General features: G+C 42.2%; 1 protein-coding gene across 1 annotated transcript in view; it reads left to right on the forward strand.

The window, feature by feature from the left end:
• The window catches only part of LOC120039789 (zinc finger protein 850-like), a 62811-nt gene extending 51783 nt beyond the window's left edge, over positions 1-11028 (forward strand). The window contains exon 5 of the mRNA XM_038985168.1: positions 10716-11028. Coding sequence (XP_038841096.1) covers positions 10716-11028 — 313 coding nt within the window. The remainder of the gene's footprint in view (positions 1-10715) is intronic.
• The last annotated feature ends 10529 nt before the right edge of the window (positions 11029-21557 follow it).

Genomic DNA, 21557 nt, shown 5'->3' on the forward strand with positions numbered 1-21557 from the left:
AGTTTTAGAGAGAAAGTTTCAAGATAATCTGATGTAAGGTGCGTGTTTTACAAAAACATTTTCTCAAAACATTATAGATGTTACATTGCCTGTCCCAGTCAACCCCCCTATCTTTACAAGACTGTAGAACAGGAACTTGTTAGCCCTGCATTAAGGACCAACATTGTGATAAATGGAACTGTATACCAGTCCACAAAAAAACTGACAGCTGTGCCATATACATTTAATTTTCCATATAAATTTCAAAATGGTTGGCAAGAGATTTTCAATGTACTGATTCCATGGCACATGGTTTATGAATTGACACGCAAAATGATGCCGGATTCAAAGCTTAAATTATTATACAAAATCCTTGCAACCAATAGACTGTTTTATATGGGGATATAATATTCCCAGCTCTGCAGATTTTGCTGCGAGGAGGCAGTCATTAGATTATTTATTTTGGTACTGTCCATCTGTAGCTCGTTTTTTGGTCACAGGTCTAGGAATCACTGAAGAATTGCAACATTTACCTAGAATACATGATAGTGGCAGAACATGGAGTTGTGTTGGATATAGTCATGGTAGAATACATGATAGTGGCAACACATGGAGTTGGGTTTGATATAGTCATGGTAGGATACATGATAGTGGCAGAACATGGAGTTGGGTTGGATATAGTAATGGTAGGACACATGATAGTGACAACACATGGAGTTGGGTGGATATAGTCATGGTAGGATACATGATAGTGGAAACACATGGAGTAGGGTTAGATATAGTCATGGTAGGATACATGATAGTGGCAACACATGGAGCTGGGTTGGATATAGTAATGGTAGGATACATGATAGTAGCAACACATGGAGTTGGGTTGGATATAGTCATGGTAGGATACATGATAGTGGCAGAACATGGAGTTGGGTTGGATATAGTGATGGTAGGATACATGATAGTGGCAACACATGGAGTTGGGTTGGATATAGTCATGGTAGGATACATGATAGTGGCAACACATGGATTAGGGTTTGATATAGTCATGGTAGGATACATGATAGTGACAACACATGGAGTAGGGTTGGATATAGTCATGGTAGGATACATGATAGTGGCAACACATGGAGTTGGGTTGGATATAGTCATGGTAGGATACATGATAGTGGCAACACATGGAGTAGGGTTTGATATAGTCATGGTAGGATACATGATAGTGGCAACACATGGAGTTGGGTTGGATATAGTCATGGTAGGATACATGATAGTGGCAACACATGGAGTAGGGTTTGATATAGTCATGGTAGGATACATGATAGTGGCAACACATGGAGTTGGGTTGGATATAGTCATGGTAGGATACATGGAGTTGGGTTGGATATAGTCATGGTATGATACATGATAGTGGCAACACATGGAGTAGGGTTGGATATAGTCATGGTAGGATACATGATAGTGGCAACACATGGAGTTGGGTTGGATATAGTCATGGTAGATTACATGATAGTGGAAACACATGGAGTAGGGTTGGATATAGTCATGGTAGGATACATGATAGTGGCAACACATGGAGTTGGATATAGTCATGGTAGGATACATGATAGTGGCAACACATGGAGTTGGGTTGGATATAGTCATGGTAGGATACATGATAGTGACAACACATGGAGTAGGGTTTGATATAGTCATGGTAGGATACATGATAGTGGCAACACATGGAGTTGGGTTGGATATAGTCATGGTAGGATACATGATAGTGGCAACACATGGAGTTGGGTTGGATATAGTCATGGTAGGATACATGATAGTGGCAACACATGGAGTTGGGTTGGATATAGTCATGGTAGGATACATGATAGTGGCAACACATGGAGTTGGGTTGGATATAGTCATGGTAGGATACATGATAGTGGTAACACATGGAGTTGGGTTGGATATAGTCATGGTAGGATACATGATAGTGGCAACACATGGAGTTGGGTTGGATATAGTCATGGTAGGATACATGATAGTGGTAACACATGGAGTTGGGTTGGATATAGTCATGGTAGGATACATGATAGTGGCAACACATGGAGTTGGGTTGGATATAGTCATGGTAGGATACATGATAGTGGCAACACATGGAGTTGGGTTGGATATAGTCATGGTAGGATACATGATAGTGGCAACACATGGAGTTGGGTTGGATATAGTCATGGTAGGATACATGATAGTGGCAACACATGGAGTTGGGTTGGATATAGTCATGGTAGGATACATGATAGTGGTAACACATGGAGTTGGGTTGGATATAGTCATGGTAGGATACATTATAGTGGAAACACATGGAGTAGGGTTGGATATAGTCATGGTAGGATACATGATAGTGGAAACACATGGAGTAGGGTTGGATATAGTCATGGTAGGATACATGATAGTTGCAACACATGGAGTTGGATATAGTCATGGTAGGATACATGATAGTGGCAACACATGGAGTTGGGTTGGATATAGTCATGGTAGGATACATGATAGTGGCAACACATGGAGTTGGGATATAGTCATGGTAGGATACATGATAGTGGAAACACATGGAGTAGGGTTAGATATAGTCATGGTAGGATACATGATAGTGGCAACACATGGAGTTGGGTTGGATATAGTCATGGTAGGATACATGATAGTGGCAACACATGGAGTAGGGTTTGATATAGTCATGGTAGGATACATGATAGTGGCAACACATGGAGTTGGGTTGGATATAGTCATGGTAGGATACATGGAGTTGGGTTGGATATAGTCATGGTATGATACATGATAGTGGCAACACATGGAGTAGGGTTGGATATAGTCATGGTAGGATACATGATAGTGGCAACACATGGAGTTGGGTTGGATATAGTCATGGTAGATTACATGATAGTGGAAACACATGGAGTAGGGTTGGATATAGTCATGGTAGGATACATGATAGTGGCAACACATGGAGTTGGATATAGTCATGGTAGGATACATGATAGTGGCAACACATGGAGTTGGGTTGGATATAGTCATGGTAGGATACATGATAGTGACAACACATGGAGTAGGGTTTGATATAGTCATGGTAGGATACATGATAGTGGCAACACATGGAGTTGGGTTGGATATAGTCATGGTAGGATACATGATAGTGGCAACACATGGAGTTGGGTTGGATATAGTCATGGTAGGATACATGATAGTGGCAACACATGGAGTTGGGTTGGATATAGTCATGGTAGGATACATGATAGTGGCAACACATGGAGTTGGGTTGGATATAGTCATGGTAGGATACATGATAGTGGTAACACATGGAGTTGGGTTGGATATAGTCATGGTAGGATACATGATAGTGGCAACACATGGAGTTGGGTTGGATATAGTCATGGTAGGATACATGATAGTGGTAACACATGGAGTTGGGTTGGATATAGTCATGGTAGGATACATGATAGTGGCAACACATGGAGTTGGGTTGGATATAGTCATGGTAGGATACATGATAGTGGCAACACATGGAGTTGGGTTGGATATAGTCATGGTAGGATACATGATAGTGGCAACACATGGAGTTGGGTTGGATATAGTCATGGTAGGATACATGATAGTGGCAACACATGGAGTTGGGTTGGATATAGTCATGGTAGGATACATGATAGTGGTAACACATGGAGTTGGGTTGGATATAGTCATGGTAGGATACATTATAGTGGAAACACATGGAGTAGGGTTGGATATAGTCATGGTAGGATACATGATAGTGGAAACACATGGAGTAGGGTTGGATATAGTCATGGTAGGATACATGATAGTTGCAACACATGGAGTTGGATATAGTCATGGTAGGATACATGATAGTGGCAACACATGGAGTTGGGTTGGATATAGTCATGGTAGGATACATGATAGTGGCAACACATGGAGTTGGGATATAGTCATGGTAGGATACATGATAGTGGAAACACATGGAGTAGGGTTAGATATAGTCATGGTAGGATACATGATAGTGGCAACACATGGAGCTGGGTTGGATATAGTCATGGTAGGATACATGATAGTGGCAACACATGGAGTAGGGTTGGATATAGTCATGGTAGGATACATGATAGTGGCAACACATGGAGCTGGGTTTGATATAGTCATGGTAGGATACATGATAGTGGCAACACATGGAGTTGGGTTTGATATAGTCATGGTAGGATACATGATAGTGGCAACACATGGAGTAGGGTTGGATATAGTCATGGTAGGATACATGATAGTGGCAACACATGGAGTTGGGTTGGATATAGTAATGGTAGGATACATGATAGTGGCAACACATGGGGTTGGATATAGTCATGGTAGGATACATGATAGTGGCAACACATGGAGTTGGGTTTGATATAGTCATGGTAGGATACATGATAGTGGCAACACATGGAGTTGGGTTGGATATAGTCATGGTAGGATACATGATAGTGGCAACACATGGAGTTGGGTTGGATATAGTCATGGTACAACAAATATTGTGGTTAAACTCAAATATACTAATTGATTTAAAAAAACGTATTTTTCGAAGAAATTTAAATTAAAAAAAAGGTATAATTTTAGTGAATGATATCATAAATAGGACTGGTGGAGTTATACCACACATACAGCTAACACAGACATATGGAAATGTCGGCTTTCAACTAATTGCAGCATTACCACAAAAATGGGAAAAAAGTAAGGAGCTTTGTATGTCGGCCTCTGTATTAAAGAACATAAATGGTTAAAGAAAAGTATGATAAATAAAAGGAAATACCAATTTCATTTCAGGACCAAAAAACTGACAGCTGTGCCATATAAATTGCAAAATAGTTGGGAAGAGATTTTCGATGTACCCAAATTCAAGGCACATTGTTTATGAATTGATACGCAAAACAACGCTGGATTCAAAACTTTCAAATTTTTCAATTTAAAATACTATACAAAATTATTGCAACCAACAGAATGTTATATATATATCATACAATCATACATACATACATACAATCTTCCCAGCTCTGCAGATTTTGCTGTGAGGAGGCAGAGTCATTAGATCATTTATTTTGGTATTGCCTGTTTCTGTTCTCAGGTTCAGGAAACCTATAAATAGTATTGTTGGGAGAATCTGGAGAGAACGGGTATGTCAATTACTAATATCCCATATATACTATATCATTCTTAGTAAAGTAGTTATCTTGAACTCGCAATCTGTGGATTCTATTCGATTGTATGAAAAGTTGTAGAAACATCTCAAGGATGATCAATGGAAACAGGATGCACCTGAGCTGAATTTCGAGTCTCATAGCAAAGGTTCTGAATACTTATCTAAACATTTATATTTTCAATATTCATATTTTTCAATATTCATAAATTCATGTCAGAATTGTTTGAATTAAATCAAAATACTACTCGTATTACAGAAAAGGTGGTAATGCTTCATGACACCCATTGTTGAAGGCCTGTAGCATCTGATGTTTAAACATTATGGAGTCTAATGATTAAAAGGGAAGGGAAAGGGGATACCTAGTCAGTTGTACAACTGAATCCATTCACCCTAAACGTGTCTTCCTCATTGAACCCCTCTGAATCAGGGAGGTGCTGGAGACTGAACCCCTCTGAATCAGGGAGGTGCTGGAGACTGAACCCCTCTGAATCAGGGAGGTGCTGGAGACTGCCTTAATCGACGTCCAAGTCATCGGCGCCCAGGGGACCACTTGTTGTCGGGGTTATTTGCCTTGCTCAAGGGCAGACCGGCAGATTTTTCCTACTTGCCGGCGTGGGGATTTCGAACCGTAGACATTTCAGTTACTGGCCCAACACTCTTAACCGCTAGTCTACAAATGTTCCAACTTTAATTAATTATTTCTCAATGATGCTTTAAAGGAGAAGTTTACCCAACATCCAGAAACTCCTAAGTGATTCCATACTATGAAACTAGTCCAGTGGAGTTTGTCCTCTCTCTCCCTGTAGTGTTGTACTGAAACAGCTGCAAAAATGGGACTTGTGACGTTTCTGGATGCGGCCGTCGCTTTTCTGCTTTGCCAGTTAATTCATGATTCAGAAATCCACAAAGTGTGTGGACAAATTTGTTTTATTAAAGCTATTGGCCTTTGTCTTTCACCTTGAGAAAAAAACACCTTTCAACCCATATGATCTATTACAGAATAAAAGTCTAATAAAACACCTTTCAACCCATATGATCTTTTACATAATAAAAGTCTAATAAAACACTTTTCAACCCATATGATCTATTACATAATAAAAGTCTAATAAAACACTTTTCAACCCATATGATCTATTACATAATAAAAGTCTAATAAAACACTTTTCAACCCATATGATCTATTACATAATAAAAGTCTAATAATACACTTTTCAACCCATATGATCTATTACATAATAAAAGTCTAATAAAACACTTTTCAACCCATATGATCTATTACATAATAAACACCTTTCAACCCATATGATCTATTACATAATAAAAGTCTAATAAAACACTTTTCAACCCATATGATCTATTACATAATAAAAGTCTAATAAAACACCTTTCAACCCATATGATCTATTACATAATAAAAGTCTAATAAAACACTACTCAAACCATATGATCTATTACATAATAAAAGTCTAATAAAACACCTTTCAACCCATATGATCTATTACATAATAAAAGTCTAATAAAACACTTTTCAACCCATATGATCTATTACATAATAAAAGTCTAATAAAACACCTTTCAACCCATATGATCTATTACATAATAAAAGAGAATGGCGTCAGAGATGATGGCTGCCGTTTTATGGGCTGCTAATCAACCGTGCTATTTAGTTTGTTTTTTCACGTTGTTTGTACCTTATTATGTCCATAATGTTACTGCTACCGTCTCTTATGACCGGAAAGAGCTTCTGGACATCAGAACAGAACACCAGAACAGAACATCAGAACATCAGAACAGCGATTTCTCACCTTGAACTGGGGGAAGAATTTTTCTTTTTAATGAGTCGTACGAGAGGGATTTACTCCAGACACCCGACAAGGCCCTCATCCCCGTCATTCGCAAGAGAAAGAGACGGAGATATCGCGGACAGAGGTCGGGGTGCCTTGTAAGGATCCGGGGACGAGTGGGTAATCTGCCTTTACCATCGGTACTATTAGCCAACGTACAATCATTGGATAATAAAATAGACAAACTATGATCACTTATATCCTACCAACGGGACATTAAAAACTGTAATATGTTCCACCGAGTCGTGGCTGAACGATGACATAACACTGTATCAGCAGGATAGAACAGTAGCCTCTGGTAAGACAAGGGGTGACGGTCTATGTATATTTGTGAACAACAGCTGGTGCACAATATCTCAGGAAGTCTCAAGGTTTTGTTCGCCTGAGTTATAGTATCTCATGATAAGCTGTAGACCACACCATCTACCAAGAGAGTTTTCATCTACAGTTGAAGTCGGAAGTTTACATACACCTTAGCCAAATACATTTAAACTCAGTTTTTCACAATTCCTGACATTTAATCCTAGTAAAAATTCCCTGTTTTAGGTCAGTTAGCCACTTTATTTTAAGAATGTGAAATGTCAGAATAATAGTTGAGAGAATGATTTATTTCAGTTTCTATTTCTTTCACCACATTCCCAGTGGGTCAGAAGTTTACATACACTCAATTAGTATTTGGTAGCATTGCCTTTAAAATTGTTTAACTTGGGTCAAACGTTTTTGGTAGCCTTCCACAAGCTTCCCACAATAAGTTGTAAAATATATTTGGATTTGTTTAACACTTTTTTGGTTACATGATTCCTTATGTTTTTTCATAGCTTTGATGTCTTTACTGTTATTCTACAATGTAGAAAATAGTAAAAATAAAGAAAAACCCTTGAATGAGTAGGCGTGTCCAAACTTTTGACTGGTACTGTACATTAAATTCCCTGGCAACAGCTCCAGTGGACATTTCTGCAGTCCCTCTGAGACATCTGTGGCATTGTGTTGTGTGGCAAAACTGCACATTTTAGGGTGGCCTTTTATTGTCCCCAGCACAAGGTGCACCTGTGTAATGATAATGCCCAATTTTAGAGAAATAAGCTTTTTGTACATATGTAAAAATTCTGGGATCTTTTATTTCAGCTCGTGAAACATCGGACCAACACTTTAGATGTTGCATTTATATTTTTGTTCATTAAAGTATCAGTTTTAGATACATGTGATTTCATGACCATGTGAATGAACAAGCCTTTTCAGACTTTAAAATATGGCTATATATAGACTTACTAAACTCAGCAACAAAAATACGTCCCTTTTTCAGGACCCTGTCTTTCAAAGATCATTCGTAAAAATCCAAAATAACTTCACAGATCTTCATTGTAAAGGGTTTAAACACTGTTTCCCATGCTTGTTCAATGAATCATAAACAATTAATGAACATGCACCTGTGGAACGGTCGTTAAGACACAAACAGCTTGCAGACGGTAGGCAATTAAAGTTACAGTTAATGAAACTTAGGACTCGAAAGAGGCCTTTCTACTGACTCTGAAAAACACCAAAAGAAAGATGCCCAGGGTCCCTGCTCATCTGTGTGAATGTGCCTTAGGCATGCTGCAAGGAGGCATGAGGACTGCAGATGTGGCCAGGGCAATACATTGCAATGTCTGGACTGTGAGACGCCTAAGACAGAGCTTCAGGGAGACAGGACGGACAGCTGATCGTCCTCGCAGTGGCAGACCACGTGTAACAACACCTGCACAGGATCGGTACATCCGAACATCACACCTGCGGGACAGGTACAGGATGGCAACAACTGCCCGAGTTACACCAGGAACGCACAATCCCTCCATCAGTGCTCAGACAGCCTATTGAGGACAAAGAGAGAGTGGACTGAGGGCTTGTAGGCCTGTTATAAGGCAGGTCGTCACCAGACATCACCGGCAACAACGTTGCCTATGGGCACAGACCCACCGTCGCTGGACCAGACTGGACTGGCAAAAAGTGCGCTTCACTGCCGAGTCGCGGTTTTGTCTCACCAGGGGTGATGGTCGGATTCGCGTTTATCGTCGAAGGAATGAGCGTTACACTGAGGCCTATACTCTGGATTGGGATCGATTTGGAGGTGGAGGGTCTGGGGCGGTGTCACAGCATCATCGGACTGAGCTTGTTGTCATTGCAGACAATCTCAACGCTGTGCGTTACAGGGAAGACATCCTCCTCCCTCATGTGGTACCCTTCCTGGAGGCTCATCCTGACACGACCCTCCAGCATGACAATGCCACCAGCCATACTGCTCGTTCTGTGCATGATTTCCTGCAAGACAGGAATGCCAGTGTTCTGCCATGGCCAGCAAAGAGCCCGGATCTCAATCCCATTGAGCACGTCTGGAACCTGTTGGATCGGAGGGTGAGGGCTAGGGCCATTCCCCCCCAGAAATGTCCGGAAACTTGCAGGTGCCTTGGTGGAAGAGTGGGGTAACATCTCACAACAAGCACTGGCAAATCTGGTGCAGTCCATGAGGAGGAGATGCACTGCAGTACTTAATGCAGCTGGTGGCCACACCAGATACTGACTTTTGATTTTGAACCCCCCTTTGTTCAGGGGCACATTATTCAATTTCTGTTAGTCACATGTCTGTGAAACGTGTTCAGTTTATGTCTGTTGTTGAATCTTGTGTAAATATTTGTATGAACACGTTTGCTGAAAATAAACGCAGTTGACAGTGAGAGGACGTTTTTTTTTTTTGCTGAGTTTATATATAGTTACTATCAGTTTTAGGAACATCTACCCAAAAAATGTCACCCTATTTTTTACTTTACCCAAAAAGTTCACGACATCAGCGTTTAGTAAAAATGTTTAACATTTGTGAACGTCTAAATAAATTGGACCTTTTAAATAGCGTTTCGAACCCTTTCAACAACGGGGAGATGTTACTGATGTGCTTTGTGTCTTCGACATAAAAACTAGTTTTGGACTTCCACGCAAAATTACTTTACTTATTTTTGGTTCAAGGAAGTGTGTAGGTCGGATTCTGTATCATACAGCTATGAAGGTTATATATTTAGAACCACCTGCTCGACTGGATTCCAGCGATGTCTGTCTTGAGTGTCCGAGAACTGTTTATTTTTTGTTTTCTGACTTGTAAAACAGGATGAATAAAATAAGTAATGTAAACATATCAGTAATTACCAGGAAGCTCTACATTTGTTTTAAAATCACACCAAGATTGTTAAAACTGGCCTCAGGTTATTGAGAGATCTGATTTACCCTTGTAGCAAGGCTGTTTTATCATGTGGAGGTTTCATTCAGGTCTCAATTTAAATAAACACTCTGTTTTTGGCAGGAGAAAGACCAGACTCCGAGGAACCAGAGCCAGAGACGTCCAAACCAGCAAGAGGACACCACTGCTCCCACTGTGGAAAGGGTTTTAAACAGTTACGGGACCTGAAACAACATGAGAGAATACATACAGGAGAAAAGCCTTACCACTGCGCCCAGTGTGGAAAGAATTTTAACCACAAAGGATACCTGAAACAACACGAGAGAATACACACAGGGGAGAAGCCTTACCACTGCTCCCAGTGTGGAAAGAGCTATAACCAGAGAGGATACCTGAAAAAACATGAGAGAATACACACAGGGAGTTTTAACCAGAAAGGACACCTGATCCAACATGAGAGAATACACCCAGCTGTGAAGCCATACCACTGCTCACAGTGTGCAAAGAGTTTTACAAGGTTAGGGGGCCTGAAGATTCATGAGACAATACATACAGGAGAAAAGCCGTACCACTGCTCCCAGTGTGGAAAGGGTTGTAACCACTTAAGTGGCCTGAAAAGACATGAGAGAATACACACAGGGGAGAAGCCTTACCACTGCTCCCAGTGTGGAAAAAGTTTTACCCAGTTATGTAACCTGAAAACACATGAGAGAATACACACAGGGGAGAAGCCTTACCATTGCTCCCAGTGTGAAAAGAGTTTTAAGGAGTTAGGTAACCTGAGAAGACATGAGATGAACCACACAGAAGGTAAGGATGTAGGCTGTTGAACAGTAGGACATACGAAAGATGTAGGCCTCTGAACAGTAGGACATAGGACAGGAGAATGCCCAATACATTGTGGGACAGTAGTCCTTCTTTCGTTCTTAATGCGTTTGAGCCAATCGGTTGTGATGTGACACGGTAGGGGTGGTATACAGAAGATAGCCCTATTTGTTAAAAGGTTAAGTCAATATTATGGCAAGAACAGCTCAAATAAGCAAAGAGAAACGACAGTCCATCATTACTTTAAGACATGAAGTCAGTCAATCCGTTTCATTGTCAAGAACTTTGAACGTTTTTTCAAGTACAGTCGCAAAAACCATCAAGCGCTATGATGAAACTGGCTCTCATGAGGACCGCCACAGGAAAGGAAGACCCAGAGTTACTTCTGCTGCAGAGGATAAGTTCATTAGAATTACCAGACTCAGAAATTGCAGCCCAAATAAATGCTTCACAGAGTTCAAGTAAGAGACACATCTCAAAATCAACTGTTCAGAGGAGACTGCGTGAATCAGGCCTTCATGGTCGAATTGCTGCAAAGAAATCACTAAAGGGTCACCACTAAGAATAAGAAACGTGCTTGGGCAAAGAAACACGAGCAATGGACATTAGACTGGTGGACATCTGTCCTTTGGTCTAATTAGTCCAAATTTGAGATTTTTAATTCCAACCGACATGTCTTTGTGAGATGCAGAGTAGGTGAACGGATGATTTGGAATGTGGAATGTCTGAGTAGTTCTATATGATGTCATAATACACTCCTCTGATAATCAAGTGATATTTGGAATGTCTGAGTAGTTCTATCTGATGTCATAATACATCCCTCTGATAATCAAGTGATATTTGGAATGTCTGAGTAGTTCTATCTGATGTCATAATACACCCCTCTGATAATCAAGTGATATTTGGAATGTCTGAGTAGTTCTATATGATGTCATAATACACCCCTCTGATAGTGATCCATTTGCTCCATTGTTTCCATGTCAGTTGGTTTCCCACTCTGATGATTTATATCTAACAGAGGGGCTTTAAAGGAATAGTATGGTGACATCTTAGTTGGGCTTTAAATAAATAGGATTATTAATCATAAACTTCTATAACAACAATACACTGCAGCTTTGACATCAAGAAGAGAATGGGCTGATGGGTGGTGGTGCCATTACTGGACATAGTAACATATTAACTTTGTGCTGTTGATGTATTGCCACTAATAATATTATTTCAGAGAGTCTGAAACTCTGCTCCTAACAAGGAGATGAAGTACATCGTGTTTCAATCACAGCTTCTGGAACTCTTCAGAACTTGTCTGATGTGCAGCGAAGACACTCCAGGGACGGTGATGAAGGCTGTGGGAATGAAAATATTCATTCTATTTTCACAATTTGAATGATTATTAATCATAAACTCCTATAGCAACAATACACTGCAGCTTTGACATCAAGAAGAGAATGGGCTGATGGGTGGTGGTGCTACTATATAGGTAAGGCTGTCCAATATGAATGTTCAATACACACAATAGGTTGATCAGTAGCCAGTTAGCTAGCTGCTACAGTCCAATATGAATGTTCAATACACACAATAGGTTGATCAGTAGCCAGATAGCTAGCTGCTACAGTCCAATATGAATGTTCAATACACACAATAGGTTGATCAGTAGCCAGATAGCTAGCTGCTACAGTCCAATATGAATGTTCAATACACACAATAGGTTGATCGGTAGCCAGTTAGCTGTGCTGCTACAGTCCAATATGAATGTTCAATACACACAATAGGTTGATCAGTAGCCAGTTAGCTGTGCTGCTACAGTCCAATATGAATGTTCAATACACACAATAGGTTGATCAGTAGCCAGTTAGCTAGCTGCTACAGTCCAATATGAATGATCAATACACACAATAGGTTGATCAGTAGCCAGTTAGCTAGCTGCTACAGTCCAATATGAATGTTCAATACACAATAGGTTGATCAGTAGCCAGTTAGCTAGCTGCTACAGTCCAATATGAATGTTCAATGAACACAATAGGTTGACTGGGGAGGTGATGTACCACAGTCAAAGTCCTGCAATAAGAGCTAAGATGCTAATATTTGTGTAAACTATACATAGTTGTGTTCTGTGGTTGTCACTGAGTTGGCTGATATCCCATTTTATGAGGTCACTCCACAGTTAAGGCTGTACAGTGACTATACAAAGTCTACACTTTGCTCCTTTCATATTTCTTTTGATCCTGACAAACTCCCCAGTCCCTGCCGGTGACAAGCATACCCATAACATGATGCTGCCACCACACTACTTATTGTGTGGTTAATGTGTGGTCTATCTCCAGGTCATCAGACTGTTAAATAGTCACCTCTAGCCAGCCTCCGCCCAGTACCCTGTCCTGAACTTTAGTCACTGTTACTAGCCGTCTACCACCCAGTACTTCACCCTGTATTCTAGTCAAGGCTCATCCAATATAACTACTGCTGTACACACCTTTTATATTCCTATAAGGTCCATAATGTCTAGACACACCATCATATATATTTGAACCAAACTGTATATATTTATATTCCAGACTCTGACATTGCTCGTTCTACTATTTCTATATTTCTAAATCCTTAAAATAAATTGTGGGGGAAATCAGTAGGTCACACATGACTATTTCTAAATTAAGATAATAGACAAGTAGAATGGGACCGGTTTCTTATACTATCTTTACTTACTCGGTGAAGAGACTCCAGGGGCGGAGGTGAAGGCTGTAGGAATGAAGATCAGACAGTGAAGAGACTCCAGGGACGGTGATGAAGGCTATAGGAATGAAGATCAGACAGTGAAGAGACTCCAGGGGCGGAGATGAAGGCTGTAGGAATGAAGATCAGACAGTGAAGAGACTCCAGGGGCAGTGATGAAGGCTGTAGGAATGAAGATCAGACAGTGAAGAGACTCCAGGGACGGTGATGAAGGCTGTAGGAATGAAGATCAGATGGTGAAGAGACTCCAGGGACGGTGATGAAGGCTGTAGGAATGAAGATCAGACAGTGAAGAGACTCCAGGGGCGGTGATGAAGGCTGTAGGAATGAAGATCAGACAGCAGTGCTGGTCCTGTGGTCAGGTGGGGGAGTGGTCGAGGCAGCCAATGATTGGGAGGAAGCATGTGGGGAACAGGCTCCTTTCTACTGCCATTCTGGTGTCTGGATACCTGCCAACAAAGACTACAACTGCTTCACACAATGGGAGTGGCTACCATTGACCGCCACACTTTCTTTCATAACCAGGAAGCCCATGTTGAGCCAGCAGTGTTGTCACTATGGAAGAGGGAGCAGGAAGCTGTCATCCAGTCTCTCAGAAACCCATGTTGAGCCATCAGTGTTCCCACTATGGAAGAGGGAGCAGGAAGCTGTCATCCAGTCTCTCAGAAACCCATGTTGAGCCATCAGTGTTCTCACTATGGAAGAGGGAGCAGGAAGCCGTCATCCAGTCTCTCAGAAACCCATGTTGAGCCATCAGTGTTGTCACTATGGAAGAGGGAGCAGGAAGACGTCATCCAGTCTCTCAAGGACAAAGGTGCAGCACTGGTGTTAGTAGCTGATGACAGAAGTGACAGCCTGGACACACATCCAAGTTTGACGCCGTCAGTGTTGTTGAGCAGAGAATCAACCAGATTGATTCACAGACAGTGTTGTTGAGCAGAGAATCAACCAGATTGATTCACAGTCAGTGTTGTTGAGCAGAGAATCAACCAGATTGATTCACAGTCAGTGTTGTTGAGCAGAGAATCAACCAGATTGATTCACAGTCAGTGTTGTTGAGCAGAGAATCAACCAGATTGATTCACAGTCAGTGTTGTCGAGCAGAGAATCAACCAGATTGATTCACAGTCAGTGTTGTTGAGCAGAGAATCAACCAGATTGATTCACAGTCAGTGTTGTTGAGCAGAGAATCAACCAGATTGATTCACAGTCAGTGTTGTTGAGCAGAGAATCAACCAGATTGTCCATGTTGAAGATACTCAGGTGCATAATACATTTTATTTGTTTAATTCTGTTTTTTTCAATTAGAAAATGTACTCTGATTGAGAACAAGCACATCTGTGAGCGTTATGCATTATAACATCGATTGACTAAATGATGACGTTGACAGCTTTGTAGTAAAACCAGGGTTGGAGTCAATTCCATTTCAATTCCAGTCAATTCAGAAAGTAAACCAAATTCCACATTTTCCTCATTGAAAACCATAGAAGAGAATTGGAATTTTCAATTTACTTCCTGAATTTACTGGAATATTCTAAAATTGATTAAATTGGGAGGTTTTCCTCATGAATCTGCACAACACCACCCTATAATGACGAAGCAAAAACAGGATTTTAGAAATGTTTGCAAATGCATTTTAAAATTAAAACTGAAATATCACATTTAAATAAGTATTCAGAACCTTTACTCAGTGCTTTGTTGAAGCACCTTTGGCAGCGATTACAGCCTCAAGCCGCCTTGGGTATGACACTACAATCTTGGCACACCTGTATTTGTGGAGTTTCTCCCATTCTTCTCTGCAGATCCTCTCAAGATCTGTCAGGTTGGATGGAGAGCGTCGCTGCGCAGCTATTTTCAGGATTTCTTCAGAGTTGTTCGATCGGGTTCAAATCCGGGTTCTGGCTGGGCCATTCAAGGACATTCAGAGACTTTTCCCAAAGCCACTTCTATGTTGTTCTACTGTGTGCTTAGGGTTGTTTTCCTGTTGGAAGGTGAACCTTTGCCCCAGTCTGAGGTCCTGAGTGCTCTTGAGCAGGTTTTCATCAATTATCTCTCTGTACTTTGCTCCGTTCATCTTTCCCTCGATCCTGACTAGTCTCCCAGTCCCTGCTACTGAGAAGTGGCTTCCGTCTGGCCACTCTACCAAAAAGGCCAAATTGGTGGAGTGGTGCAGAGATGGTTGTCCTTCTGGAAGGTTCTCCAATCTCCACAGAGGAACTCTTGAGCCCTGTCAGAGGGACCATCGGGTTCTTGGTAACCTCCCTGGCCAAGGCCCTTCTCCCCCAATTGTTCAGTTTGGCCGGGCGGCCAGCAATAGGAAGAGTCTTGGTGGTTCCAAACTTCCAAACTTTCCATTTAAGAATGATGGCGGCCACTGTGTTCTTTGGGACCTTCAATGCTGCAGAAATGTTTTGGTCCACTTCCCCAGATCTGTGCCGTGACACAATCCTGTCTCGAAAGGAATATATCACATCAAATGTAGGCTACTTAAAGTTCATGAGAGAACAGGCATACTGCTCGTACACTTGTCTCATGTTTTTCTACAAAAATATAATTGTGCTTTTGGTCATTAAGCCTCATTAAATCAAACTGTATAAAGCTGTATGTTTTTTATTTCAACACCTGCTCCTAAGCTGTACCTCAGTACATTGACTCTGTACCGTTACCCCCTGTATATAGCCTCCACATTGACTCTGTACTGGTACCTCCTGTATATAGCCTCCACATTAACTCTGTACTGGTACCTCCTGTATATAGCCTCCACATTGACTCTGTATTGGTATCCCCTGTATATAGCCTCCACATTGACTCTGTACTGGTACCCCCTGTATATAGCCTCCACATTGACACTGTCCTGTCACCCCCTGTATATAGCCTCCACATTGACACTGTCCTGTCACCGCCTGTATATAGCCTCCACATTGACTCTGTACAGGTACCCTCTGTATTTAGCCTCCACATTGACTCTGTACCGGTACCCCCTGTATATAGCCTCCACATTGACACTGCACCGGTACCCCCTGTATATAGCCTCCACATTGACACTGTACGGGTACCGCCTGTATATAGCCTCCACATTGACTCTGTACCGGTACCCCCTGTATATAGCCTCTACATTGACTCTGTACCGGTACCCCCTGTATATAGCCTCCACGTTGACTCTGTACTGGTACCCTCTGTATTTAGCCTCCACATTGACTCTGTACCTGTACCCCCTGTATATAGCCTCCACATTGTCTCTGTACCGTTATCCCCTGTATATAGCCTCCACATTGACTCTGTACTGGTACCCCCTGTATATAGCCTCCACATTGACTCCGTACTGGTACCCCCTGTATATAACCTCCACATTGACTCTGTACCGTTATCCCCTATATACAGCCTCCACATTGACTCTGTACTGGTACCCCCTGTATATAGCCCCCACATTGACTCTGTACTGGTCCCCCATGTATATAGCCTCCACATTGACTCTGTATTGGTATCCCCTGTATATAGCCTCCACATTGACTCTGTACTGGTACCCCCTGTATATAGCCTCCACATTGACTCTGTACTGGTACCCACTGTATATAGCCTCCAAATTCACTCTGTACCGGTACCCCCTGTATATAGCCTCCACACTGACTCTGTACCGGTACCTCCTGTATATAGCCTCCACATTGACTCTGTACCAGTACCTCCTGTATATAGCCTCCACATTGACACTGCACCGGTACCCCCTGTATATAGCCTCCACATTGACACTGTCCTGTCACCGCCTGTATACAGCCTCCACATTGACTGTACTGGTACCCCCTGTATATAGCCTCCACATTGACACTGTCCTGTCACCCCCTGTATATAGCCTCCACATTGACACTGTCCTGTCACCGCCTGTATATAGCCTCCACATTGACTCTGTACAGGTACCCTCTGTATTTAGCCTCCACATTGACTCTGTACCGGTACCCCCTGTATATAGCCTCCACATTGACACTGCACCGGTACCCCCTGTATATAGCCTCCACATTGACACTGTACGGGTACCGCCTGTATATAGCCTCCACATTGACTCTGTACCGGTACCCCCCTGTATATAGCCTCTACATTGACTCTGTACCGGTACCCCCTGTATATAGCCTCCACGTTGACTCTGTACTGGTACCCTCTGTATTTAGCCTCCACATTGACTCTGTACCTGTACCCCCTGTATATAGCCTCCACATTGTCTCTGTACCGTTATCCCCTGTATATAGCCTCCACATTGACTCTGTACTGGTACCCCCTGTATATAGCCTCCACATTGACTCCGTACTGGTACCCCCTGTATATAGCCTCCACATTGACTCTGTACCGTTATCCCCTATATACAGCCTCCACATTGACTCTGTACTGGTACCCCCTGTATATAGCCCCCACATTGACTCTGTACTGGTCCCCCATGTATATAGCCTCCACATTGACTCTGTACTGGTCCCCCATGTATATAGCCTCCACATTGACTCTGTACCGGTACCCCCTGTATATAGCCTCCACATTGACTCTGTACCGGTACCCCCTGTATATAGCCTCCACATTGACTCTGTACTGGTACCCCCTGTATATAGCCTCCACATTGACTCTGTACCGGTACCCCCTGTATATAGCTCCACATTAACTCTGTACTGGTACCCCATGTATATAGCCTCCACATTGACTCTGTACCGCTACCCCCTGTATATAGCCTCCACATTGACTCTGTACTGGTACCCCCTGTATATAGCCTCCACATTGACTCTGTACCGGTACCCCCTGTATATAGCCTCCACATTGACTCTGTACCGGTACCCCCTGTATATAGCCTCCACATTGACTCTGTACCGGTACCCCCTATATATAGCCTCCACATTGACTCTGTACTGGTACCTCCTGTATATAGCCTCCACATTGACTCTGTACTGGTACCCCCAGTATATAGCCTCCACATTGACTCTGTACAGGTACCTCCTGTATATAGCCTCCACATTGACTCTGTACAGGTACCCCCTGTATATAGCCTCCACATTGACTCTGTACTGGTACCCCATGTATATAGCCTCCACATTAACTCTGTACTGGTACCCCCTGTATATAGCCTCCACATTGACTCTGTACTGGTACCCCATGTATATAGCCTCCACATTAACTCTGTACTGGTACCCCATGTATATAGCCTCCACATTAACTCTGTACTGGTACCCCATGTATATAGCCTCCACATTAACTCTGTACTGGTACCCCATGTATATAGCCTCCACATTAACTCTGTACTGGTACCCCCTGTATATAGCCTCCACATTGACTCTGTACTGGTACCCCCTGTATATAGCCTCCACATTGACTCTGTACCGGTACCCCCTGTATATAGCCTCCACACTGACTCTGTACCGGTACCTCCTGTATATAGCCTCCACATTGACTCTGTACCAGTACCTCCTGTATATAGCCTCCACATTGACTCTGTACCGGTACCCCCTGTATATAGCCTCCACGTTGACTCTGTACTGGTACCCTCTGTATTTAGCCTCCACATTGACTCTGTACCTGTACCCCCTGTATATAGCCTCCACATTGTCTCTGTACCGTTATCCCCTGTATATAGCCTCCACATTGACTCTGTACTGGTACCCCCTGTATATAGCCTCCACATTGACTCCGTACTGGTACCCCCTGTATATAGCCTCCACATTGACTCTGTACCGTTATCCCCTATATACAGCCTCCACATTGACTCTGTACTGGTACCCCCTGTATATAGCCCCCACATTGACTCTGTACTGGTCCCCCATGTATATAGCCTCCACATTGACTCTGTACTGGTCCCCCCTGTATATAGCCTCCACATTGACTCTGTACCGGTACCCCCTGTATATAGCCTCCACATTGACTCTGTACCGGTACCCCCTGTATATAGCCTACACATTGACTCTGTACCGGTACCCCCTGTATATAGCCCCCACATTGACTCTGTACTGGTCCCCCATGTATATAGCCTCCACATTGACACTGTCCTGTCACCGCCTGTATATAGCCTCCACATTGACTCTGTACCGCTACCCCCTGTATATAGCCTCCACATTGACTCTGTACTGGTACCCCCTGTATATAGCCTCCACATTGACTCTGTACCGGTACCCACTGTATATAGCCTCCACATTGACTCTGTACCGGTACCCCCTGTATATAGCCTCCACATTGACTCTGTACCGGTACCCCCTGTATATAGCCTCCACATTGACTCTGTACTGGTACCCCCAGTATATAGCCTCCACATTGACTCTGTACAGGTACCTCCTGTATATTGCCTCCACATTGACTCTGTACTGGTGCCTCCTGTATATAGCCTCCACATTGACTCTGTACTGGTACCCCCTGTATATAGCCTCCACATTGACTCTGTACTGGTACCCCATGTATATAGCCTCCACATTGACTCTGTACTGGTACCCCCTGTATATAGCCTCCACATTAACTCTGTACTGGTACCCCCTGTATATAGCCTCCACATATACTCTGTAGTGGTACCCCCTGTATATAGCCTCCACATTGACTCTGTACAGGTACCTCCTGTATTCTTTATTGTGTTACTTTTTTTTCTTTCGTTTATTTACTAAATCTTTTCTTAACTCTTATTTTTCTTAAAACTGCATTGTTGGTTAAGGGCTTGAAAGTAAGCAATTCACAGTAAGGTTGTATTCAGCATTTCCCGGTAAGGTCTACTACACCTGTTGTAATCAGCGCATGTGACAAATAACAATTTATTTGAACTAAATATGGAGTATGTCAGTTTCAGTTTTCGATGTAATTATATTTAGTATACTTTTATCACCAAATAATAATTGATTAAAACATACTACTTTGCATCCTCCTCTGGTTACATTGACTTCAATACAAAACCTAGGAGGATCCTCAAGGCTTCCATAGACTTATTATTATTATGACAACTTCCGGAGGACGTCCTCCAACCTATCAGAGCTCTTGCAGCATGAACTGACATGATGTCCAACCAATGAAAGGATCAGAGAATGAATCTAGTACTGAAAGCATAAGCTACAGCTAGCTAGCACTGCAGTGCATAACATGTGGTGAGTAGTTGACTCAAAGAGAGAGAAAAAGACAATAGTTGAACAGTTTTGAACAAATTATTTTATTCCAAAATGAAGGAGAAGCGAGAGAGAGATATTTCGTCACTTATTTTCCACTTTCAGTTTCACTTACTTAGCTAGCAAATGCAGCTATCTAGTTTAGCCTACTCAAACACTTGGCTCAAACAAAGGGATGCTATGTTAGCTAGCTGGCTATGACTATCAAACACAACACTGGAACTCTTCCAAGTCAAGGCAAGCTTTTGGCTTTACTAATTTATTGCCACTGGGACCCACCAATGTAAGTGCTAAACTGCTTACTGACTGTACACTGTAATGTTACTGCATGATTGTAGCAGGTTTACTAATGCGTTAGTTCTATTAGCTATGTTGACTATGACATTACTTTAGCTAATATGGTGACAAGGATGTAGGCTGTGTGTAGCAGTTATGGTTTGACTTGGAAAGTTTTTTTCGCCTGGTCACATACAGCTGATCTGTTGTGCATTGAAGTCCAGAAGCAAAGGGAAAAGGTGAGAGGAGGAGAGAAGGAATACAACGTGGCTGTTAGAAAGTGAACTGTGTTTATGCATGATCAGGGGTGTATTCATTCCGCCGATTCTGTTGACAAATGTTTCTTAAACGGAACAAAACCAGGATAAACATACCTGAATTTGTCCAGTAATATCTCTATTTCAGCTAGATGCAGGCGAGAGTGTGCA

Source organism: Salvelinus namaycush, unplaced genomic scaffold (genome assembly GCF_016432855.1).
Source record: "Salvelinus namaycush isolate Seneca unplaced genomic scaffold, SaNama_1.0 Scaffold3, whole genome shotgun sequence".
NCBI classification, from domain to species: Eukaryota; Metazoa; Chordata; class Actinopteri; order Salmoniformes; family Salmonidae; genus Salvelinus; species Salvelinus namaycush.